At 40.9% G+C, this 24193-nt stretch overlaps 1 protein-coding gene across 1 annotated transcript in view; it reads left to right on the top strand.

The window, feature by feature from the left end:
* Nucleotides 1-24193, top strand: part of RFTN1 (raftlin, lipid raft linker 1) — a 488302-nt gene that overhangs the window by 284270 nt on the left and 179839 nt on the right. Inside the window, exon 4 of the mRNA XM_082259172.1 lies at nt 6227-6335. Coding sequence (XP_082115298.1) covers nt 6227-6335 — 109 coding nt within the window. The remainder of the gene's footprint in view (nt 1-6226; nt 6336-24193) is intronic.

Below are 24193 nucleotides of genomic sequence, written 5' to 3'. Positions count from 1 at the left end.
GCCCGTTTTGCTGTAAGATCGAGAGAGGCGGCCGGTCACGTTCATGCTGATTGGCGCTATGAATGACATACACAGCAGCATTTTTTAAAAAAAACATACACTGGGGACATTATTTAATATAGAAGAGCTGATTGTAAGAATGTCATTGAGTGGCCTAACAACCACTTTAAATTCCCTTTCTTTCTCTTTCTGATGAGTGGTTTGTACTTCAGCAAGGCATCTCCACCATGTCTAGATGCCTTAACCTTCTTAGCGGTATTCCCGAGCGTGGCTCGGGGTTACATTTCAGAGCCAAGTGCGGTAACCCCGAGCCTCACTCGGGGTACCGCCAGAAGCATCGCTGGATCCTGTAAGAGAGGTTACTTACCTTGTCACCGGGATCCAGCGATGTGTCCCGGCGGTGTCTCGCAGCGGATCTTCCCCCGATCGTCTTCGTGCCCCGGCTTCCGTCTCCTGCGATGTGACGTTCGCAGGGGGGTGGAATCGGCGGCAAATTCAAATGTAAAAACACACCAAACACACTGTTACTATTCAAAATAAAAAAAAAAATCATATTAGTTTGCCCCCCAGTGCCCTTTACTGCAGTTTTACTGTACTTTTTATGTATATATATATAGGTAATTCTTGTGAATGAGCAGCCCAAACCATTTGTATACATTTATTATATATATATATATATATATATATATATATATATATATATATATATATATATATATAATATATATATATATATAATCTATGTATACATATATATATATATATATATATATATATATATATATATATATATATATATATATAATAAATGTATACAGTTGGTTTGGGCTGCTCATTCACAAGAATTACATGCAAAATAATGGTACCGCTTTCAGCACCTAAAACCCAAAAGAATCATACCGCCAGGGAGGTTAATGCATTGAGTTGCTGCCATGTGATTGGCTTATTAGCAATTTGTGTGCAATAGAACAGGTATACCTAGCAAAGTTGGTGATTTTGCGAAGGGGCCTTGTTTTTATGTAGGTTAACACTGTGAAATTACCTTCTGCCCCTTTTTAAATGTGTATGTGACACAAATGAACTAAATAAACAAAAATAAAGTAGGCACTGGTACTAGTGTTATAAAACGATCCAACAATAATAAGAATTAAATATGAGTGCTCGTGCTAGATAGGTGCTATGAATCATATAAAGGTGAAGTGCACAAATAAATCAAATTGCACGTGAAGAACAGTGCTCTGGTGGTCACACTTGGAATATAAACAGTGTGATAATAATATGTGATTATTTTGGTCAATATTGCAAAGTGTCAATGTTACAAAGTGAATTTATATTCAAAAATGCAAAACATAAGTGCAAACAAAGTGATTCAAGATATATGAGTCCATGCAGGGTATCCAAGAACGTGTGTTCAAATCAAAGTAATCCACCTCATGAGCCGTGACAACATTATATGCTCACCAAAAATGGGCAGGTCATACAGACCTACAACGCTCAATATCCACTCCAGATCCCTGGGATATGCACTCTCCTCCTCCTCACTCCTCACAGAAAAGGTCTCTGGGATCACTCACTCAATTAGGGGTATAAATGGGAAAACAGGAAGCCGCAATAGTGTAATCCAGTTTGTTATAAAAATTGTAAAGCAAAATAAAATTGGATGCTTACATAAAGAGTGCCCCTCTGGCACAGGAAAGGTCACCAACGTTGCTATAAGAGAGCCTCAGCAATAATGAGTTTTCTCCCCTCTTATAGCCTGGTAGCATGGCAGCGGTTGGCATGCGTTCCACCGCTTTCAGAGGAAATTATGTCACTGGTGTCAGGATGTCCGGTCGATGTTTGGACCACAGTGCATTTCGCGGATTGTGTCATCAGGAAGTCTCCATGTCTCCATGCCTAAATGCATTGAGTTGCTGCCATGTGATTGGCTGATTAGCAATTTGTGTGCAATTGAACAGGTATGCCTAGCGAAGTGGCCAGTGAGTGTATTTGTACTAGGTCAGAGAATAAAACTGCCCGTATACACTGTGGGCTGTATGAAAAAAATCAACTGGCACTGTTCAGGTCTGTAGACAGCTGGCAACGCCAGTTGCTAGAATACAATAGCTGCACCAAGAGATTCGTCCATGTTCCTCTATCCACACTCAACAACACACATGGACGAATCTCTTGGTGCAGCTATTGTATTCTAGCAACTGGCATTGCCAGCTGTCTACAGACCTGAACAGTGCCAGTTGATTTTTCAATTGAAGGACGTTGGGTGGAAGGGGGCCAACAGGGCCATCCATAGAGTGAATTTCAACCAGTTTCTTGTGAATATGCTTCATGTATGGCTTTAGCAAGTAGTGAACAGAGAACAAGGATATCCGTTCCAGAATCTTCACCTTCAAAAACAAGCACCTTGCAGGATTTTCCATTAGACGCACTCTTTTTTATGAACATGGCATGTAAACAATTGATAATTCCTGGAAATGGACACTGTACCATTGACCATGAGTAGCTAGTCACATCTGCTATTATACTATCAAAATGCCTGTGATTAACTTTCATCCAGAAGAGTTGCCTGCAGTATTTATTCCTCCAAAGAGGTCATTAGAACCCCAGGCAGAAGCCGTGAGATGTATCTTGTGAATACACATCAGTATATAGAGCTGCCTGCAGCACAATGAAATGAAAATTATTCTTACATTTCATGTGAACACTCAGCGGGACTTTCAGGCATGTAACCTGTTAGACTGCATCAGCTTCGGTCTCCTGTTAGGCTCCATACAAAGACAAATAATGCGATTATAGTGGAGCGTAATCTTCCATGATTAAAAACAGACTCACTAGAGATATTCATTGTGTTGGCTTTCTTTGTGAGCCCTAAACTTTCTTTCCTTTTTTATGCTGTATAATTACTTTTCTTTATTCGGATATACTGCAACTACTGATGTACCTTTTTTTTTTTTTGAGCAGCATTGAAATAAACAATGATGGCTGATTAATAAAGTAAATTAGAGACAATTCAAAAATTATTTGTGAAAGCAAACAGGATCTACTGACAAGACTCATTTTGAAACAAAACAGTTAGCAATAAGAAATGCATTCACAACAAAAACAATGCTTAACTGATGAAGATGATGTTTACATTGATTTAAGGGTGTTCTGAGTGGCTAATTTTGTTATGTCTGCATTTTTGCATTTATTGGCAGTTTTCGTTTTTACACTATCATATGCACAAACTATGCTACCCAAGCAAGTTTAAAAAATAACGTTCATTTTAACGAGTATGTGCCAAGACAAATATTTAAAGGAACTTTCCTTAACAGACTCAAGGAGGCGGCCATTGTTAATACTGACATTCCTAATTGGTATACTTTATCCACCTGAGAAAATGTAGAAACCAGAGGACCAGGATAATCGCAAGGTAGCTAGCTTCTTTGGAAGAACTTTAGCAAAGGCAGACAATTGTTTCTGTCCAAAAGCCCAAAGAGATCATTTAACCACTTAAAGTAGAACTGTAGGCAAAACGTTTTCTTTCATTTTAGACAGAGCAAGAGAGGCTTTTAACATCAATCAGATCTTTTTTTTCCCCCATCTGTGTCCCATTGCATAGATTTCCCTTCACTTACTGTCCTATAGCCACACAGGAAGTGAGAGGAAATCCCTGCAAATGAATGGGAACCACCGGCCGCCACTTCGAAAAAAGATCCAGCGGCTAATCAGCCACTTGGATCACTTGTAGCGGTTAGAGAACCACTGGATGAAAAAAAACAATACAGAGGTTATGACATATTGCTGCAGCCATAACCCTTGTATTCCACTTGAAAACCATTATTTAAATTTCCAGTTAGGCAGTCATCATGTGGAGGTGCCATTAAACTGTCAAAACACTTTGGAGGCTCTAACACTCCCCCTTCATTAGGGGGATTCTGAATAAGCTCAAGATGAATAGATTAACTTTGGGGTTACTATTAAAAGAGGTAAACAAGCCAACGTTTGTCAGATGCATTCGGTCAGCGGCTCATTTGAGTGCATCCAAGTGCACCTGGCTCTTGCTTCAGCTCTGTTGGGCTCTTTACCCATTGATCTGGCACTCTCATTAGGCCTTTTATTGGTGAACTGTACCCTGGGGCCCACAATTAGATGTATTCTACTTTTAAAAGAGCAGCCTTACCAGAATTATTGAGCTCCATGTTTTTGAAAATTTAGGAAATTAAAAACGAATTTCCACCCCATTTGGTTCGGTACTCATTGGGACCTAGGTGATGAAGTGCTGGTCTTCTCATCCAATTTTCCCCCTCTCTCTCTTATTTGCATTTACAAGGGGATGATGGGGAATGTGGGATAGGTATACTTCTTTGCCTACATACTCTATGGTTGAAAATACACGATAGCTCATTGAGCAAAGTTATGTAAGAGGTGTGTCTATCTAAATATATTCATAGGCTATATCTTTACATTTTTTTTTTTAGCTCAGATGTATTGTTCTTATTTGTTGGCATACTTCTTTTTTTATGTTTGACAGTGTTCGAAACGTAATCCTTGTCAAATTTTCAATAGAAACAATTTAAAAAGAGAATGAATATCAAGCAACTCTTACACACACTTCCCAGACCCTATTTCTGTCATCACAGGTTCATTTTCAAGTAAATCTGCCTTCAGTATTAGCATAATCATTGTCAGTTATCTTAAAGCGTAACTCCACACTTGTAGAGAAAAAAAATATTCCCCTCTTGGGGATCTTTGTACATTGCAGGGATTTTAACAAACTTTGTTGCAGATTCCTTCCTTTTGTTATTCTGAAGAAATCATTGTTTGTTCCTCTGTGCTGAGTGGGTCAAATGGGAGTGGTTTCATAATAATCTATCAGCTGTGCAGTTGCAGGGCTCTAATGAAGCTGGACCTGCATCCCTTTAGATGTGTTGCTATTGGGAGTATCTCACCAAAAATGACATTTTTGTTGCAGGGGATGCCAGAAATCTGACTTGTATCTTAGGCAGACTTCTGGGAAAATTGGTGAGCCAATCACACAAGCAGCAAATGGTATTTCTGGGGTGTGGTCAGTACACATTCTGTATACAGAACAGCTCCAGGTAGCCATATTGCATTGCATTTTCAGAAAATTACAACAGCTGCAGATTGAAAAGGAAAGGTCATTTTTGATAACATTCAATTACAATATGATTTGTGCCGCAATTGTATACGCTACATTGTTTTTTCTTTATTTGCTGATTTTTTTTCCTCACTTAAGTGGAGTTACCCTTTAAAACAGCTATTAGAGGGTGCTTGTGCATACAGAGACTTGCTATAAAATATGTTGTTGAATATCCTTGGGACCCCATGATTATCTCTATTTTATCTTAGACCTTGGCCCAGCTGGCCACCGCTACCTTTTCCTTTGAGCTTTCCATTTTACCTGGATGACTGGATTCAGCTTTTACTCCAATTGATTACCTTTAGATATTTATGAGATGTAGCAGTTTGTTAGGCAGTTACTGGGCTAGCATTTGTGTGGCCTGGCCTCAGACATAGGAGCAATTCAAAACTTCTTCTGGTACTTCCTATTGCATGAACCCCTGATTTAGGCCTGGTTCACACCAGTGCAAGTTCTGATGCAACTTGAGAATCGCATTTCAAGGAAAATCAAATTGTTTTCAATTTTGCCTGTTCTTATCGATGCAACTCAGAACGGTGCATTTTTTAAAAAGGTTCCTGCACTACTTTGGTGTGATTTACAGGTCAACTTGGCCCCATAGAATATGCAAAGTTGTATCAAAGTCACACCACATAATGGTACTGTAAATCGCATCAAAGTCGCATCACAGTAGTGTGAACCAAGACTTAATTTGGCAGTGAAAGAATGTTGAACATTTTTTTATGCAATGTAATATAAAGTATAAAGGAAATACTTGTTACAGTATAATGTAAAAAAAAAAAAAATCTCTCTTCCCCTCCCAAACTTACAGAACATCTATTGGGAGAGGGAGAAAGCGGTTTGTTAAATTTTTACTGGTTACTGTGACTGGCAGCCAGAAAGATCCGATGCCCAAGGACCACACTGATTTCACCAAGGGGAAGTGGATTAGTAGCCCATCAGGGACAACATCATGATGTATGTGTTCATGTGATCCCAGACATATATACGCATTCTGAGGTTACCTAAATACTCTGTGGCCAGTTGTAAAGCGGTTAAATGTGTTCAATGTTTTCTAAAGTATAAAATATCTTTTTTCCCCCTTAGAAATTCAACATGTGATGGGAGTAATGAAGAATACACCCTGGAAGTGGAACAGTGCTTGTCTCCTGACCAGCTCGTAGACCAAAAGCTAATACCTGACCTAGTGAAGAGGGCAAGTAACACTATCTTTTAATTCGCTTATAATTACATACATTGAATTTCATTTAGCTCAGGATTCCGGCAGCTTGTTTATTTTTCATAAATATAGCAAAGTGTAACAGTGAGAACCTTGTTATTAAGTCATGCAGTTATGAATCATTCAGCATGACAAGATGTAGACCGTGACCATAAAAAGGAAAAAAAGTTTGTGAGCTTATAGTTAAGAATTGTATCTTTCAATGGAAGGATTTATTATCTTAAAGTGATATTAAAAGAGTTGAAAAGGCAAAAGGTTTTTTACCTTAAAGTGTTACTAAACCCAGATCCTGCATTCACTATATCTGGTCTCCCACAGTACACAGAACATGGAAATACAATTATTTTAGTAAATATAAACTGCTAAATACCTTTTCTCATCAGCAGTATATAGAAATTAGAGAAATCTTGTGACCTGCATCAGTGAGTGTTGGTAGTTTGTAAGAGGAGTTTTCATTTCTCCCATATTTGTCCTATCAGGCTTCAAGACCCTTAATTCTCTGTCTGAACATGCCTGGACAGTGCTGATTGGCCCTGTGCTGATCACATGTACCCTCTCAAAAAAAAAAAAAAAACATCCATCAATCAAGCTGTGACATCCCACCCACTGTGTTCTTTTTTAGTTTCTGGGCATGGAGGAGGAGGGAGGGACTGGGCTGTCATTTAGGATTTGTATATGCGCCCAAATGTATGACGTTAATACCATGTGACCTGAATAGCTCAGCTAAAATCAGGAAGTGTTCTCTGAGCAATAGAGACCAAATTGAGCATGTGCAGCTGAACTACAATTACTGTGCTTATCTGGACTTGTCCAGAGTGAAAGTGTAGGAGGGGAGGATCTGTACGTACAGGATCACACTGACTTTTTACACAAAACAGATAATTATTCACTTAAGTTACACAGTGTGGGGTTATGAGTAAGCGATTATCTATATCGTGAAACGCGTCAACCTGACATGTTTGTCATGCACTGTCTGTGTGAATTTGTCTATGAGGAATAAAGGATTTTATTGATTTCAACACCTGCCTTGAGTGCGGTCCTACTTTTGGATGTTCTCCTGTGCTTATCTGGACTTGTCCAGAGTGAATGTGTAGGAGGGGAGGATCTGTACATACAGGATCACACCGACTTTTTACACAAAGCAGATAATTATTCACTTAAGTTACACAGTGACTATAACAAACATGCTATTCTGCATCTATAGACAGATTTTACTGTTGTGGGTTTAGCAGCAAAACTTTAAAGAGGAAGTAAAGTTTCCTCTGTAACTTGATAAGGCTTACCTATAGGTACTGTAAATATCTCCTAAATGTGCACCGTTTAATAGATATTTACTTTGCAAGCAGCCAGTGACATCACTGGCACATGCGTTGTGAAGGAACGTCCGCCCGTGCCGTTCCTTCAGAGCCCTGTGCCATGAACGGCGGCCCCCGTGCAAATGCGCAGGAGTGATGTCATCGCGGCTCTAGCCAATCAGATGGCCGGAGGACGCAAACCCGGAAGGAAGATGGGTGAACATGTCGGCCGTGTCATCAGTGAGCAGGCCCTGCTGCGGGGGCTTCGTTCTAAGGTAAGTATTTCATAATGAGCTAGTATGCAATGCATACTAGCTCATTATACCTTTGTCTTTCAGGTTTTTATTTTTTTCATTTTTTTTTTTGGAGGTTTACAACCTCTTTAATGAATTCTGTGCATTAAGATAAAAAGCTTTCTTTGTGCAGCAGCCCCCCTCAGCCCCCCCTAATACTTACCTGAGGTCCCTCTCTATCCATCGATGTCCACATGTGTCTCAGCCATCCGAGATTCTCCCTCCTGATTGGCTGAGACACAGCAGCGGCGCCATTGGCTGCTGCTGCTGTCAGTCAAAGTTAGCTAGCCAATCTGTATTCATATTAACGCATGTGCTACCCAATCAGTTTGATATCAAAGTAAATATTCTTTGGCTGTGCGATGAGTCCAGGCCAAGTATCAGAATACTACCTTTAAAATAAACCCATTCTTACATTCCAACAGCCCCAGTGTTTCGATCCTGAAATGAGAACTGCATAAAATTAATTCCTCTTTTATTAAAAAATTGGTAGTGGAGCTTGGCAACATTATAGTGAGGTGGCTTGGTTAAAGCACACTTGTCACAACTTGGCCTATTCAAACTGAGCATATGATGAGGAATGCATAGGTAGAGGCAAGGCCTCTGATAGGGGTACAGTGAACCCCCCTGTACTGGAACTGGGCCTCCCCCTAACTCCATAGGGTCCAGGGCTGCCTGTGTGTGGAAAAAGTGCAGTGTCATATGGATCCCAAGCCCCTTCAATTCTAATAGTGGGCCCATAGAGAAGTTTTGGGCCCTGTCCACCAGCTTCTGATTGGAGGAGGAGGGTAATGAGGGTGAAAACCACCTGTGCTACTTTTTCTCTGCAGAGAGGACCTGTGTTTGTGCATGTATGTGTGTGTTCACCCACCTGCTGGAGCTTCTCTGCTCCTCCTGGAGTGTGGGGACCATAGCTGACACCAGAGGCCTATGTGTCTAGATTACCTCCTCTACATGACCTATCCTCAAGTTGCCTCTAAGCTGTTGGGGTCCTGTCAAGTAAGCTATATGGGGCCCAATGATTTCAAAAAGTGGCCCTAGGTAGAGGTTATCATCATCAATGAAAACTGCGTGCCAAAATGATCTCTAATGCCAGAGACATAAACAGCTGAAATTTTAAGCAGATTTTCACTTTTTCCCTTCCTACCTCCAAACCCTTTAACGTGACAGGTACAAGTGGGTAGGATAAAGACAGACTTTTACAATATTGATCAGGTATTGCATATAAAGTTTTTTTTTTTTAATCAGAAAGGGTATTAAACAATAAACAGATCCAGAGAAGACATTCAATAGCAAGAAACAACAGATTGCTTCACAGTAATTGACAGTCAGTGAACATACATCTCAAGCATTGGGGTTTGGTCATCTGTTTTTCACAGTACCATAACACATTAGTAAATTATTATTCCCATTGATACACAAGTTGAGTAAGTCACATCAGAGCAGGAAGTGTTCAAAATAAAGCGTATAATACTCTATATATGTCTATGCAATATCAGGTCAATTAGGGATAGGAGTTTTTAACCGTTCTTTCCATAACTTCTCAAATTTAACTGGGCAACCATGGTGGGAATGGACAGGTGCTCAAAGCATAAAGTAACTTCCATATGGTGTTTGTAGGACTCCATTACCTGTGGCGACCACAGTCCAATGCCTAAGCCAGTGGTTCTTAACCTGGGTTCGATCGAACCCCAGGGGTTCGGTGGGTCAGTCTTGAGGGTTCGTCACACCCTCCGCTAGTACCACTTCGCTGTCAGGGACTATTTCTCCAGTTTCGGGCATGTCCTTCCGCTCCCGCTCCGTCATCATGGAAATACATAACATCCAGTGGCGTAGCGCGGGGGGTGCAGGGGGTGCCGGCCGCACCGGGCGCAACATCTGGGGGGGCACATCCGCTCCGCAGTGTCATGTCACTCACTCTGTCAGGATAGGCTGGTTGCCGCCGCCCGCTGAGTCAGCTCGCACTCACAGCCCTCTCTGCCCCTGGCTCACTCTCACTGCTGGCTGTGCCGCTCGGCTCCCGACCGAATCCGATCCAGCTGGAAACAGCGTCGCCCACTGTGGAGTGGTGGGGGGGGGGACAGGCCAAGCGTGCGGTGCGGAGAGGGACTGTCTGGGGGAGGGACTACTAACCCATGCAGCAGCCTCCCAGCGCAGCGCAGGAGAGAACCACCAGGCCAGGCAGCCGCAGCAGCAGAAGAAGCTGGCAGGTGAGAGGCCAGAGAGTCAGTGGTGACAGTGGTGCTGCAGCCTGCAGGAGGAAAACCTAGCCTGTGATCGGGAGTCGGGACACAGGTGAAAAAAGGTAGGACTGGAGTAGTACTGGCTGTACTAGTCTAGTGACTGACTGTCTGACTGACTGTGTGAGAACACTGAGAAGACTATGGGGATCTATTTTATGGGGAACCTGGCCTGCTGTAAGGGGGGAGATCTAAATGGGGGACGGGACCTCATCTCACCCTGGCCTGCTGTAAGGGGGGATCTATATGGGGGACATGATCCCCCATATAGATCCCCCCCTACAGCAGGCCAGGGTGAGGTTAGGTCACTCTGGGGTCCCCCATATAGATCCCCCCTACAGCAGGCCACGGTCCAGACCTCACCTCACCCTGTCCTGCTGTAAGGGGGAGATCTATATGGGGGATGGGACCTCACCTCACCCTGGCCTGCTGTAAGGAGGGATCTATATGGGGGACCATATAGTTCTAGCTTGATCCTGAGAGAATGGTCCCTACATAGGAATGATTTGAAATCGTATTAATCATAGGAAAGAGATAACTAAAAGATACAGTAATTGGGGCAGAAATATAATTTTAATAAGGTTAGACCTGCTGATCAGAGACATGTTTTTTTTATTTTATTTTTAGTTTGAAATGTATTATATATGTAGTTACATATCACAAACACTGGTATTTTGGTAATATTGAAGTTTACTGCACATACCATACATTAGAGGGTTCCACCATTATTGATAAGTAAGTTAGTTCTGCACTTTTTTTTTGTTTGTTTCTTTTGGTGTTGGAACATCTAACAGTGCTTAGCAGCAAGCATTTTAGTCCCAAATTTTTATATTTTTATCTCTAGTAGTTCATTGTAAATAGTAGCGTGGTGATTACCTATTATACTTTCCTAGAAAGGCAGGGGTGAATTGGCATTTATGAGGGTATCTAGCTCTCCAAAATTTAGTCCACCCCATCTCTTCAAGAAAGTGGCATAAAGCAGTACCCCTATAGGTTAGGACCCAGGAGAGCTGGGAATATTTGTCTGTTAGAGGGTTTAGGTACCTGTTAAAGTCACCAAGTAAAAATAGTGGTACATCTGGTTTGTCCAGCATGAAAGACAGAAATTTCCTCAGTACCATTGTAGAAAAGGGAGGAGGAATATATACCAAGGCTAATATACCGGTAATTATGGGTAACCTACAATATAAAAAGACATATCTGCCCTCATCATCTTTGGCACAGGCTAATTTTTAGAAGTCCAGAGATGTACAGTATATCAGGATATTCACACCTCTAGAATAAGACGTGTGGGTAGAATGATATGCATGGCTTATCTAAACTTAAAGTGTGTTTCAAAAGGTGTGCCTTTTGGAGTCCACTAATTGCAGGTTGATATTTATGTAGTGTAGAACTGACCATATTTCTCTCAAGAGGGCTATGTGACCCTGTAACATTCCAGGAGATTATGGGAACATGTATAGTTATGAGCTACTAGATCATAAAAGAGACAAGGTTAACATTGATCCAAAACTATTACCAAAAAAGTTCTGGCGCTACTCCAAGATGATGAAGTCCTGGAATGTCCCTTCACAGAGAATACATAAAAGCCTTTAAAGTTCATGTGTTAAAGATGTATGGGAATAGCAACACTGTTCGCCCAATTCCTGATGTAAGACAGCATAGAACATGTAATGGAAATTAGATATAGGAGATGGCGCTCAGTGTGCATATAGTAACAAACCCCAATGTGGACTTAGATGGATAGTCTCATAAGCACTTTATTATGATGATCCAAGGGTAAAGCATATTGTGAATAAGGGGCGGTAGGACTGACCTTGTTTTATTCACAATATGCTTTACCCTTGGATCATCATAATAAAGTGTTTATGAGACTATCCATCTAAGTCCACATTGGGGTTTGTTACTATATGCACACTGAGCGCCATCTCCTATATCTAATTTCCATAACATTGATCCAAGAAGATTCCTCTGATCTGAGACAGTCCAGACCATGTCTGAGATATCCTGATGACTTTGAATACTGTGAGAAGAAAAACAACACAAACAACAAGGAGCGCTCCATTGAAGTGAGTGATCGTGATCAAAACACAGGTTCAACTGTGCAGTGGTATAAGGCCTCTTGCACACTGCTGCCTAAAAGCAAACTTTTTTATACTGATCTAAATGTAGCCAATTGTAAATATGAGCTGCATATAGATGAGTAAAAAAATAAAAATAAATAATCCAAAATTCTGAGTTTCAAGTCAAAACGCGTATGCATGTAAAATGTGAATTTGAAGAGTTTAAAATTCCTTTCTGAGAGCTAGAATTTATTTTACTTATGCATGCGTGTATACACAAAAATGCCCAAAATAAACACAAGAAAGTTTGATCAGGAATACTGATGTTCACACATCCGTACCATGTGCAAATACTCTAATAGGGTCCAACATGAAGAACAGTTATACTGGGTACTAAATAGCCAGTATACCAACCATGGAGTAAACAACCTGCACACTTCCAGGGAAATTCAAATTTTCTTACTTTGCTGCCAGAAGATTTTTTATGTGGCAATGCCAAATTAGAAATTAGCCTACAGAACAATGAAAAAGCATCAATACACTGCAATAGTAAATAGCTTCCCTGGTCTAGAGACCGAAACTGAGTGGCATAATATGTAGGTAGGGTACACTTCTTGTGAGGGATCTGTTTTAGGCTGCTGGATTGCATATAACGTTATCTACTGTCCAGATAGCAAGGATAACTTGCCACAAATTTGTGGCAATGTTGAATTGTAAGTCTTGTTAACTTGCTGTACATTTTCACTGGCAATTGTTCACTTGCAGAGCACTTGAAACACATGTTCTAGTTGACGCTTTTTCAAATTCACCCCCTCATTCCAAGTGACCCCTGTGGTGGAATGACTATTGCACAACATAACTGAACCAGAACTTGAAGCAGACTTGCAGAACATTTGCAAAGAAAGTTGATCTGGAGTCATGCAGTGTGGACTTGCTGCAATTGTGCAACAAACTTGTGAGGCCTGGCAAGTCTAGCAATAGCTTAGCAAGTCATTTTCAAACTTGCATCTCAATTGCCTGCTATCTGGGTGGTTATTTGCTTATGTATTTTCCATCATATTCTTCATTTGAATTTCCCGGATTTTTGACACATTTATTTTACTGTCTCTCAGTTACTTACTAAGCATCTTGGGAGGTATGGCCTAATCTGACTGACAAGTGAAACATGAATCAGCACCTAAAAGGGTCAATAAATATTTGAATGCATATTGTATATAAGGAATTTAACACATGAGTTTTTCATATCTGTCACCGAACTGAACTTGCCTTTGTCACATCCATGCAATGGTTCAAAGCAGAAGCAAGTACTTTATACGTTCATAATTTTATGTTTTTCTTATCTTTACTTTATCTCCTTTTTCATCCCAATTCCAAGAAAGGTCATTTGTAGTTATTCCTTGTAATTATATTTTGCAATCTGCTATACAGACTTTGATTTTAACAAGAGTTTTGATGTCTGATGCTAGAAGGTTCAGGGCTAAATTGTTCCCTTGCACAGCCTCAGAAAATTGGAACAATTACACCTATGAAATTGTAATTTAATGTACCAAATAGCTTGACTTGTATTTGTGCTTCTTTCTGCATGTGGCAATTCACTATATACCTCTTCAGCTGTGATAGACATAATTGCATATCTCAATACCAAAAAATATTTCAAATCATTTTTTTTTTGCTTAGATTTTTTTGGCATCCGTGTAGGTCTATTGTAAGATGAACGACTCAATCAGTCTGAATAGTATAAAAAGTAGAATAAAACTGTTTGACCTTCACAACTAGCTTCTTTTTACAAAATAATATTAGAATAGTAAAGCTTTATTTGTCACAAACATTAACATTTTGACTAAAATGGGAGTGTAAAAGCAACGATAAGCTCTCTCCTGCTGCTTAATTGCATGTTTTTAATCCCATATCATTCATAGAAACGTTGTAAGAGTTGGGATGCATTAAGATGAAAAAAGTTTAGCTTTAAATAGAAAATCTACTTAGCAATAAAGAAAAGGGATCTTCAGCAGAGGAGTGGGATTTGTTTTATACGGTTTAATGGTTCCATAAGCCACTGTGAATGTGCACTCTTCCATAATGAAGTGTAAAAAAATGTTAATGATAGTCTTAATTTACAGTGGAGATGTTTGTGTCATCATAGTAGTTTGCATGGAAAAAAAATCTTTAAACCTGCTTTATGTGCCTGCATACAGGTACAGAAGTACAGACTGATCTCATGCTAATCGGAACAGATTGCTGGTTAGGCGTAAGGACAAATATAACTGGAATTCAAAACACATGCTGCTTTTCAATGTGCTGTTCTGATGCATAATCAACTGGTGCCAAATCTATCTTCTAATCTAGACTGATTCTAGATCTATCTAGATCATCCTTTCCCACTTTTTGTAACACAGAGAAAGTCTTCTGGATCTCAGAGAACCCCTGCTAATAAGTATTAGATCTACCATGCACAAGACATAAATATTATAAACAGTAAGTTGTGGATATAAGGATATAAGACCAAAAAAAGAAATGTAGCATACTTAGCGTATTGGACAGCCAGGGCTTCACTGTATGATAATTTTATTTGTAGCACTAATAATTAATGACACAAATAATAATAATGTCCAAAGATAAACATATAGTGAAAAGTGTAGTGCTCCCTCAAATTGGTGGCCATTGGAAAAGTGAGCCTTTACATTTGATGGCCACCAGAAAGTTGCTCCCCTACACTGGTGGCCATTGGAAAATTACTCCTTACATTGGTGGTCAATCGGAGGAATGGTGTCAGTGGTAGCTCTTTGGACAGGCAGAAATGGCTCATTGCTTATGTAACTCTGTTTTACTCTGTTGCATAGGTAAGAACAAGGAACAAATCAGCTTTTGAGTGTAGCATTAAAAGCACTTTACTGGGAAACAACAAAGTGGCAACTTACAAGATATAGATAAAAAAGGTGCTCATCAATCAAATGTAGGGACACCGCTGTGGCTGGCTGGTCAATGCACCCCCCGGCAGTGTGGAGCCAGATCTGACAGGTGTAAGAATCTCAGTTGTCAGTATCTGCTTTAAAGTACATATATAAACTTAAAATACACAGCTTCACAAAAGCTGGGGTGATGAAAGAAACTGCTAAATAGAATATTGTCAGTCCAGCAGAATTTTGTGGGTTTCTGCACTTTGCAGAGTGTTTGGATAGTCATGAAACCTAAAACTTGACCAACATTAACACAGAGATATAGGGGTTGTTTTACTAAAATCAAGTAGGCTGTTCAATTTTCAAGGAAATTTCTACAGAATTTAGTGAATGTGGGGAGGTTTTACTTTTGAAAGAATAACCAATCATGTGCTAGGCCACATGTGTCAAACACAAGGCCCGCAGGCCAAATCTAGCCCGCAAGGCCATTTTATGTGGCTGTTGTTCCTCTCCTGTAGCTGCTGCACCCCCCTAATCTCCACCCCTATCATGTCTCAGCAGTCGACAGCAGAGAGGAGGACAGAGCTCCTTTGCCAGATCCAGCGATTCTCCGTGCAGCCGCGGAGAGGCTCGTCTCTTCTCCGTCTCAGCTTTTGGCAGCCGAGAAGAGGATGGAACTCCCCCTACAAATCCTTTGCCTCTCTGTGCAGCCGCAGTACCCCCTGGTCTCAGCCTCCTCTGGTCTCAGCATTCAGCAGATTCCAGCAGCTGACTCCAGCAATCCTCTGGTCCTCCTCCAGACAGACCCTGCACTGGTTGGTTCCTAGATCCCCGCCAAATTTTTCTTGGCAGTAGCACAAGGTAAAGAAGTGAACTGTGATGAAAGAGAGGGAACTTCTGATGTTGCTTGGGTTTTTTACATCTGATGGAGGGGTAGGGTGGTCTGGACACCTAATCTTAAAGATGCAACCAGCCCTTTCAGAGCATCCATAATGCTGATGTGGCCTGTGCTGAAATGGGTTTAACCCCCCTGTGTTGGGCGAATAAAAAAAACATAATTTTGCTTGCACCTAAATGGATCATGGAAGTCAGCAGACCTTCACTAAGGTCTGGGTCTAACTGTCTTGTGAAGGACAGCAAAGTAAATAGTCTATTTGCCTTAAAGTGTTTGTAAATTCAGAAGATTTTTATTCCTAATTCATTTTTTGCATTAAGATAAAAATCCCTATGTGTGCAGCAGCTCCCCTCAGCCCCCCTCAGGTCCATCTAGATCCAGAGATGTTGCACGAGAGACTTGGCTGTCCGGGACTCCTCTCTTCATTGGCTAAAACCGCGGCATGGCGCCATTGGCTCCCGCTGCTGTTAATCAAAGTCAGTGAGCCAATGAGGAGAGAAAGGGGGTGGTGCCGGGCTGTGACTCCTTGTCTGAAGGGAAACAGGGAACTGCAGCTCAGCTAGGGTGTCCCCATAGCAAGCTGCTTGCTGTGGGGGCACTCAAAAGGAGGGAACAGCCAGGAGCACCAAAGAGAGACCAGAGAATAGGAGGATCTGAGCTGCTCTGTGCAAAACCAACTGAGAATAGGAGGATCTGGGCTGCTCTGAGCAAAACCAACTGCACAGAGCAGGTAAGTATAGACATGTTTGTTATTTTTACCCCCCAAAAAAATGAGACATTAGTATCACTTTAACCACTTGCCGACTGCTCACAGTATATTTACTGCGGCAGTCAGCCCCTCACAGGCAGAGTGACGTAGGTCTACGTCGCTCGCCTGTGAGGCTCTGGGGAGCGAGCGCGCGCCCGCGGAGGCGCGCTCCCGCTCCCGCGCGGTCACGGACCCCCCCCGCGCGTGTGACCAGCGGACCCGATGTCCGCCGGTCACTCGGCGATCGGCGGGGGAGAGGGAGAATGTCAGGCAGCTTGTGTAAACAAGCCACCTGTCATTCTCCTCGCTGTAAAAACACTGATCACTCGGATCTAGTATGTAGATCCGTTGATCAGTGTCCTTACAGCTCAAGCCACAGCCAATCACAGTAGAAAGCACGCCCCTAGGGATACACACAGCCCCTCCCTCCCAAATAAAGTTAACCCCTTCACTACCAGTGTATTTTTACAGTAACAGTGCATATGTATAGCACTGATTACTGTAGAAATGTCACTGGTAACCCCAAAAGTTTCAAAAATGTCAGTCAAGGGTCCGATCTGTCCGCCGCAATGTCGCAGTACCGCAAAAAAAATCGCAGATCGCCGCCATTACGCGTTAAAAAAAAAAACAACAAAAATGACAAAAATCTTTCCCTTTGTTAGTAAACGCGATAACTTTTGCGCAAACCAATCAAAATACGCTTTTTGCGATTTTTTTTTTTACCAAACATATGTAGCATAAAACAAATTGGCCGAAAATGTTAAAAAATTTTGATTTTTACATTTTTTTTTGGGGAATTTCATATAAAAAAATGTGAAAAATATTGTTATTTTTGCAAAATGTACGCTCTTTTTTTGTTTATAGCGCAAAAAGTAAAAATCGCACGGGTGATCAAATACCACCAAAAGAAAGCTCTGTTTGTGGGAAAAAAAGGACGTCAAATTCGTTTAGGTACAGCGTCGCACGACCGCGAAATTGTCCGTTAAAGTCACGCAGTGCCGAATCGCAAAATACCCCCTGGTCGTTTAGCAGGAAAATCCTCCGGGGCTTAAGTGGTTAAGTAAATCTACCCCATGGTATCTTCCAGATACAAATGAAGAGTAAACTCATACTATATATGCAAAAAGTTGTAGGCTCAAGTATCTTTTTGTCTTTCTGTCACTGCATTGTGTCTATGTCCCATGAATATTGTCGATGCAAGTGTTGTATGGTGAAGTTACTTACAGCTCCTGGGTATATTGGCCAGCATCAGGGCTTTATTTACCATGATAAATCTGATTATTCTAATTTGTAAGGGCTTGCGTACCTGACTGTTGCTTTGCTGGGTTTGGCATGCATTTAAAATTCAGATGTGTAGATGACAGCTCAGAGGCTGCATGTGACCTACTTTGCATTGGGTTTCTTTGGATTCAGCAGGTCCTCTTGAGTTGCATTGGATTGTGGGTAAAATAAGTCAGATGTGGCCTTTTCTTTTCAAACACTGTGTTTTGCATTCAAATGCATGCATGTAACTAACGCTGCATTTGAATAGAAAAGAATGCGTTTAACATGAACTCCAGCTTACAGGAGTCCACAATTCCAAGAAGGGCAGTGAAGGTGTTACCATAACAAACAGTATTCTGCTTTTATATTTTAACCTACAGCAAGAAAATGACAACTGGAATATGGCTGGTTTCTAAGGGCACCACTTGCATTCACCTCCAGATATTCAGGCTACCCAATATATTACTAAGGCAACTGAAGTGGAACTAATCTTGACTGACCTGAAAAATTGGGACACATGCAGGCACTAGTTCTGCGTTGGCACGTACACTTCAAAAACTAATAGTAATGCAGAGGGAGTACATTCTAAATGTTATTGCCTTTGAAGTTGTTGCACCCAATTTCAATCCAATATTATTGAGAGATGGATACTTTGAGCTTATGTTGCTTATCCTTCCATTCCCTCAGGCTCAGAGTAAATTAAGTTCCTCAGCTTTATGGTGTAGTTTCCGTTACATAAATACTTGAATGTCCAATAAATAAATATATATTTAAATATTGATTCCTAAAGAACTTCTGCTGTTTCATTAGACAGATTTTTGCAATAATATAATAAAAAATGATTATTGACATTAGTATAAAATGTCTTAATGGGAGTATATGCATTAATGCCTAAAAATGTATCCTTGTGTTTAGGCAGCTCTCAGTCATTAGTCATCAGACATAATGATAGTGCTCACTAAAAGTGTCCAGAGAATAAAAACATAATGCACAGTTGTTTGTAAATTGTGGTTTTAGTAAAATCCCCAGCTTCCTATGTAACTGTCTTTAACTTAACTCCCATAGGCCATTTCTTGAGCCTTAACTTGTCAGTTCTACAAAAAAACGCTCTGCAAAGTCCTATTTAAGTTTTAATTTTTAATAAACTTGATCAGTGGATATAAGGCAGTACAGAGACTACACAGTACTCCTTTTTTGATAAATGAGACCCATAATTTGTAAGATTTTACTAGAAATTTCCGAAAAGTTCAGAAGTTCCTGATATATTATCTGTTGTGGGACATTGATCTCAGGGACATAATGGCTTGCATTCCTTGGTACTCTGTCCACAAATAAGCAATAAATGGCTTGTTTTTGGAATTCTGAAGACAGCGATGTTAAAAAAAAAAAAAAAAAAATATTTCTTTCACTCATCTGACAAACTTTAAAGTGCAGCTCCAGTCTAACAGGGGAAAGTGGCAGCATCTGTTTAAATGTCATCACCTTTTTCAACCTACTGTGTATATATATACTCACCTATCCAGCAGTGTGCACCAATCTTTCTGATGTCTTGGCTGCCAACAAAATACCCAGTATTGGATCTCAGAGGAATCAGGGATGTCACCCATTTTGTCCCTTTGCTGTGGTGGCACAGAAGGAGAAAGGACTGGGGAGTGCTGTAGAGGTGAGTATAAAGTGGGCAGTGGGTGGGCAATACAACTAATTGGCAAGGTGTCAATATGTGAGAGACGGAATCAGAAAAATCTTTCTATCCAGTCTATGGCTGCAAAAAAAAAAAATGATTACTACAAAATGCATTACTAGTCAAAATAAAGTTCAAGGATTGTCTGTACATGACACTGACAATCCAAACTCTGGGATTTAATTAGAATGGGACATTGAGTACACCATGTGATTAAGAAAAACAGCTAATTATAATCAATGGGCAAGGGATAACACCATTCTTGTAGAGTTAAAGCGATATTAAAGTCTTGTTTTTTTAAATACCAAACATGGTATGCTTACCTGCTCTTTGCAGTTGGTTTTGCCCAGAGCAGCCTGGATCCACCTCTTCTTGGGTCCCACACTGGCACTCCTGACTCCTCCCTCCTGCCAGAGTGCCCCCGCAGCAAGCAGCTTGCTCTGGGGGCATCCAAGAAGGCGCGTTCCCGACCTATGACTCTGTATGTCCATTTACACATGGAACCATGACTCAACCCCGCTCCCTCCATCTCCTAATTGGGTCACTGGCTGTGATTGACTGTTACAGGAGCCAATGGAGAGACAAGGCTCTCATTGACATCACTGGATTGAGAGGGAGTTCAGGTAGGCATTAGGGTGGGCTGGGGGGGGGGGAGGGAGCTGCTGCACACAGAAGGTTTTTGACCTTCATGCATAGAATGCATGAAGGTAAAACATCTTGTGCCTTTACAACCACTTTAAGCTGGCCATAGATGGTGGCAGCAGGCTGACCAAGAAAAAAACCAGAGGGACTCTTCGCTGTCATAATACACTGATCAGTGGCTACAGAGTTTGAATGACAAAGCTTTTCTAGCTTGTCCATTCCACAGAAGTCGAACTTACCATCAACTTCTGTTGAATGGGCATGGCCAATCATGGATTGAATTTTGGCTGGTTTGTGCTGAACTGGCCGAATTTTATTCTATCTTTGGCCACTTTAAAAAATATGCATCTTCTAGATATATTGATTTTTAAGATTTGAGCTAAAAATATTTCGTTCTGTCCTAACCCAGTTGACACTCTGACTTTTTGGCCAAGGTTCTGTAGTGGTGACACAGCTAGGATGAAGATGGCCATAGAAAGGCAGGACAGTGGGAAGCAAGCATACCCAAGTAGGCTTTTGCCCTCTATAAACAAAATAAATCAGGCACATTTGGGTGCCTAAATCCAGGTCACTCATGTTGCCAGCTGTAAAAGTCCCAATCATACCTTACAGGGTAATGTATTAAGATGTGATTGCATTTAAGAGAATTGCATTTAGTACTTTTGTCTTCAAAAGAAGTAAAGATGTACCCTTTCTCATTTAAGCGGTAGTATTTTGTAATTAACTCAAGTCAAGTAATTGTAGTTTTCTTTATAAATGTGGGAATACAGTAACGGTTCCCAATATAAAATCATAGTCTAAACAAACATGACCAACCAACATTTTTAGGTTTGGTTTATGAAGTAAAAGGTTGTTATTGGTTAGACGTCGTTTCCTCTGTATTATTAAGTCTAAGTGGATTGCATTGTTCCAGATTATATATCATGCTGTGAACAAGGCACTTTCCAAAGAATGAAATAAAATCATTAATCTGTATATTTAAGGACTGATACTGAATATATTTCCATTACTAACATATATAGTCACAATTTATATTCCCCTATATACAGTATGTAAATAAACCTGTGTATGGAAAATGCGATCTTGTAAAAATGTAACTTTTCTTGCTACTATGGAAGAAAATTCCTGTGGCTAACCTCGTGTAGAATGCCTTAGGTTCTCGTAACAAAGACAAGCAACCACAGCATTGGAGAATGGAATATTGGGTAATTTAACCCAGTACATGATAATCACTGCAGAATCAACCATGCTTAGGAGTCAGTACATTGTTTCTACAAATTGTATAGCCTTCATGTATCACAGTTGTGGTTAATAAATTAAAAAACAAAAAAAAAGTCCATATATAAATATTCTCACTACATAATGTACTCTTTTTGTGCAAAATTAAAACTATATAACGGGTATACATTTCCAAGCGTTTTTCTGCTCAGTAACTTCCAATGCATATTTACTGTAGTGGTAAACTAGCCTTATATTAAATACGCTATAGCAAGAATGTGTATATAATGTAATCACTAGTTTGCTGTTTTTAGTAATATTACAGAATTACCTTATGTATTTCAAACACTTACTCCTGTGTCTTACCATTTTTCCCACCTTGTCATTTTTGGTTATAAAACTTGATTTTGGATTCTTAACTTATTTGATCTATATTTCACATCCTTAGGAAACACATGTGCCGCAATCTTAGAATATTATGCTTCATCATATATCAGACCAATGTGTTTAAATCTTTATTCATTTCTTTGATTAATTGTTAAATACATTTTACTAAATGGCAAACCGTACATTCATTTTGGACTTACCCTACATTGATTTTGACTTTTATTTTGTTTCTGGTATGTGTCTTTGCATAATATGTGTATCGTTTTTATATCTTTTATCAATTGTGTTTTTAGTTTCTACATTTAATTGGTATGAATATTTTTTGTAACAAACTCTTTTTTTCTTTTTGTATGCCTGTTTCTAGTTTTGCATGATTTAGTGTTTTGTGAATAAGTCTTTTCGTACTTCTCTGAATTTTTACCTGAAGCCTGACTGGTCTCTCTGCACAAGTTCTCCACTTTTGTGGAGACCTTTTTTACTCCACTATTTATAAATAGGTCCATCAAGAAATGCAGGTGTATATATTTTAATTTTGAAAAATATGTTTTTTTTTTTTTCTAATACCACTGCAAAAGTTCACTTAAAATGTTTTTTTTTTTGGTTATTTGGAGTTGAGTTCTGGAGGAAGCTTTCATCAGGTTAAAGGGAGTGTTCAGCAGGTTGTAAGGCCTCTTTCACACAGGCGCACCGCTCAACGGAGTCCGTTCTGCTCAGCGTGGGATCGATCCGCAGGCGGATGACAGCTCCGTCTCCGCTCTGTGTGTCTGCTGTCCTCTATGGGGAGATCAGCAGAGAACGGACCGCCTGTCCGTTCTCATCCGATCCCATCTGATCCGATCATCCAGACGGATAGAAGATAGGGTTTCCATCCGTCCGGATTTCACGGGCAGGATCGGATTGGAGAGCAGCGGGTGTCAGCGGAGATGTCACCACTGACATCTGCTGCCCTATAGGGATGCATGGAGCACCCAATCAGGTCTGTCTGAAAAACTGACAGGCAGATTGGATCGGATCGCCCATGTGAAAGGGGCCTAATGTAACAAAATTGTGAATTGAAGCACCTGTGACAGGTACAGTCAGCAGCTGGTGTAGAAATACCATTAAAGGTCCAGTTATCTTTTAGGCCATACAAATTGCTTTTACTCACAAGCCCTAATGTTTTTGGACCCCCAAAATGTGTTGGCTACTTTTTCAATTGTTCCCTTGACCCTTATTGGAATTAAGTCGTACCTGGACCTTTCAACAGAGGTTTGGTACTTCAATTCATATGTTTGTTACAATAAACTAGAAGCCAAAAGGACTGTGGAGATCCTCTGGGGTATAGAAGCTGTCTGCCCAGGAACCAGATCACCTACATCAGGGGTCAGCAACCTGTACATCGCAATTTACTAGAACAGGGGCGGGGAACCTTTTTTCTGCCAAGGGCCATTTGGGTATTTATAAAATCATTCGGGGGCCGTACAAAATGATCAACTTAAAAATGTGCCTGTTATATTTGGTCAAACATTTAATTAATTCACCCCTAATGTGATGGCTGCAACTGCTTCTCTTTGGTAAGGTGTGTGATGTTAGCTGGTATTGATGATGTTGCTACTCGGAACTGGTTTTCCAGGTTTGCGTCGGTCAGTCTGGAGTGCAGTCGACTTTTGTGGTGGTAAGTTTTGAAAAGAACTGCTGGCAGGTACTACTGGTGGGCATAGCTGGCTGGTACTGCTGGTGGGTACAGCTGGCTGGTACTGCTGGCTTGTTCTGTGCTGTCGGTACTGCTGGCTAGTACTGCTGGCTCAGGCTAGTACTGCTGTGGGTATTGCTGATTCAGGCTGGTACTGTGCTGTAGGTACTGCTGGCTGGTACTGCCTTGGGTACTGCTGGCTGGTACTGTGCTGTAGGTACTGCTGGCTGGTACTGTTATGGGTACTGCGGACTCTGGCTGGTACTGCTGTGAGTACTACTGGCTCTGGCTGGTACTGCTTTGGGTACTATTGGTTCTGCTGTGGGTACTGCTGGTTCTGGCTGGTACTGCTGGCTCTGGCTGGTACTGCTGTGAGTACTGCTGGTTCTGGCTGGTACTGCTGGCTCTGGCTGGTACTGCTGTGAGTACTACTGGCTCTGGCTGGTACTGCTGGCTCTAGGTGGTACTGCTGTGTGTGCTGCTGGCGGGAAATGCTGGCTAGCAGCGGTGCTGCGCGGGAGGAAGAGGCGATGTTTCCTG

The sequence above is a fragment of the Pelophylax lessonae genome (assembly GCF_965119305.1).
Source record: "Pelophylax lessonae genome assembly, chromosome: 5".
NCBI classification, from domain to species: Eukaryota; Metazoa; Chordata; class Amphibia; order Anura; family Ranidae; genus Pelophylax; species Pelophylax lessonae.
The sequence above is the reverse complement of the archived record's forward strand: the minus strand, read 5'-3'. Positions and strand labels throughout refer to the sequence as shown.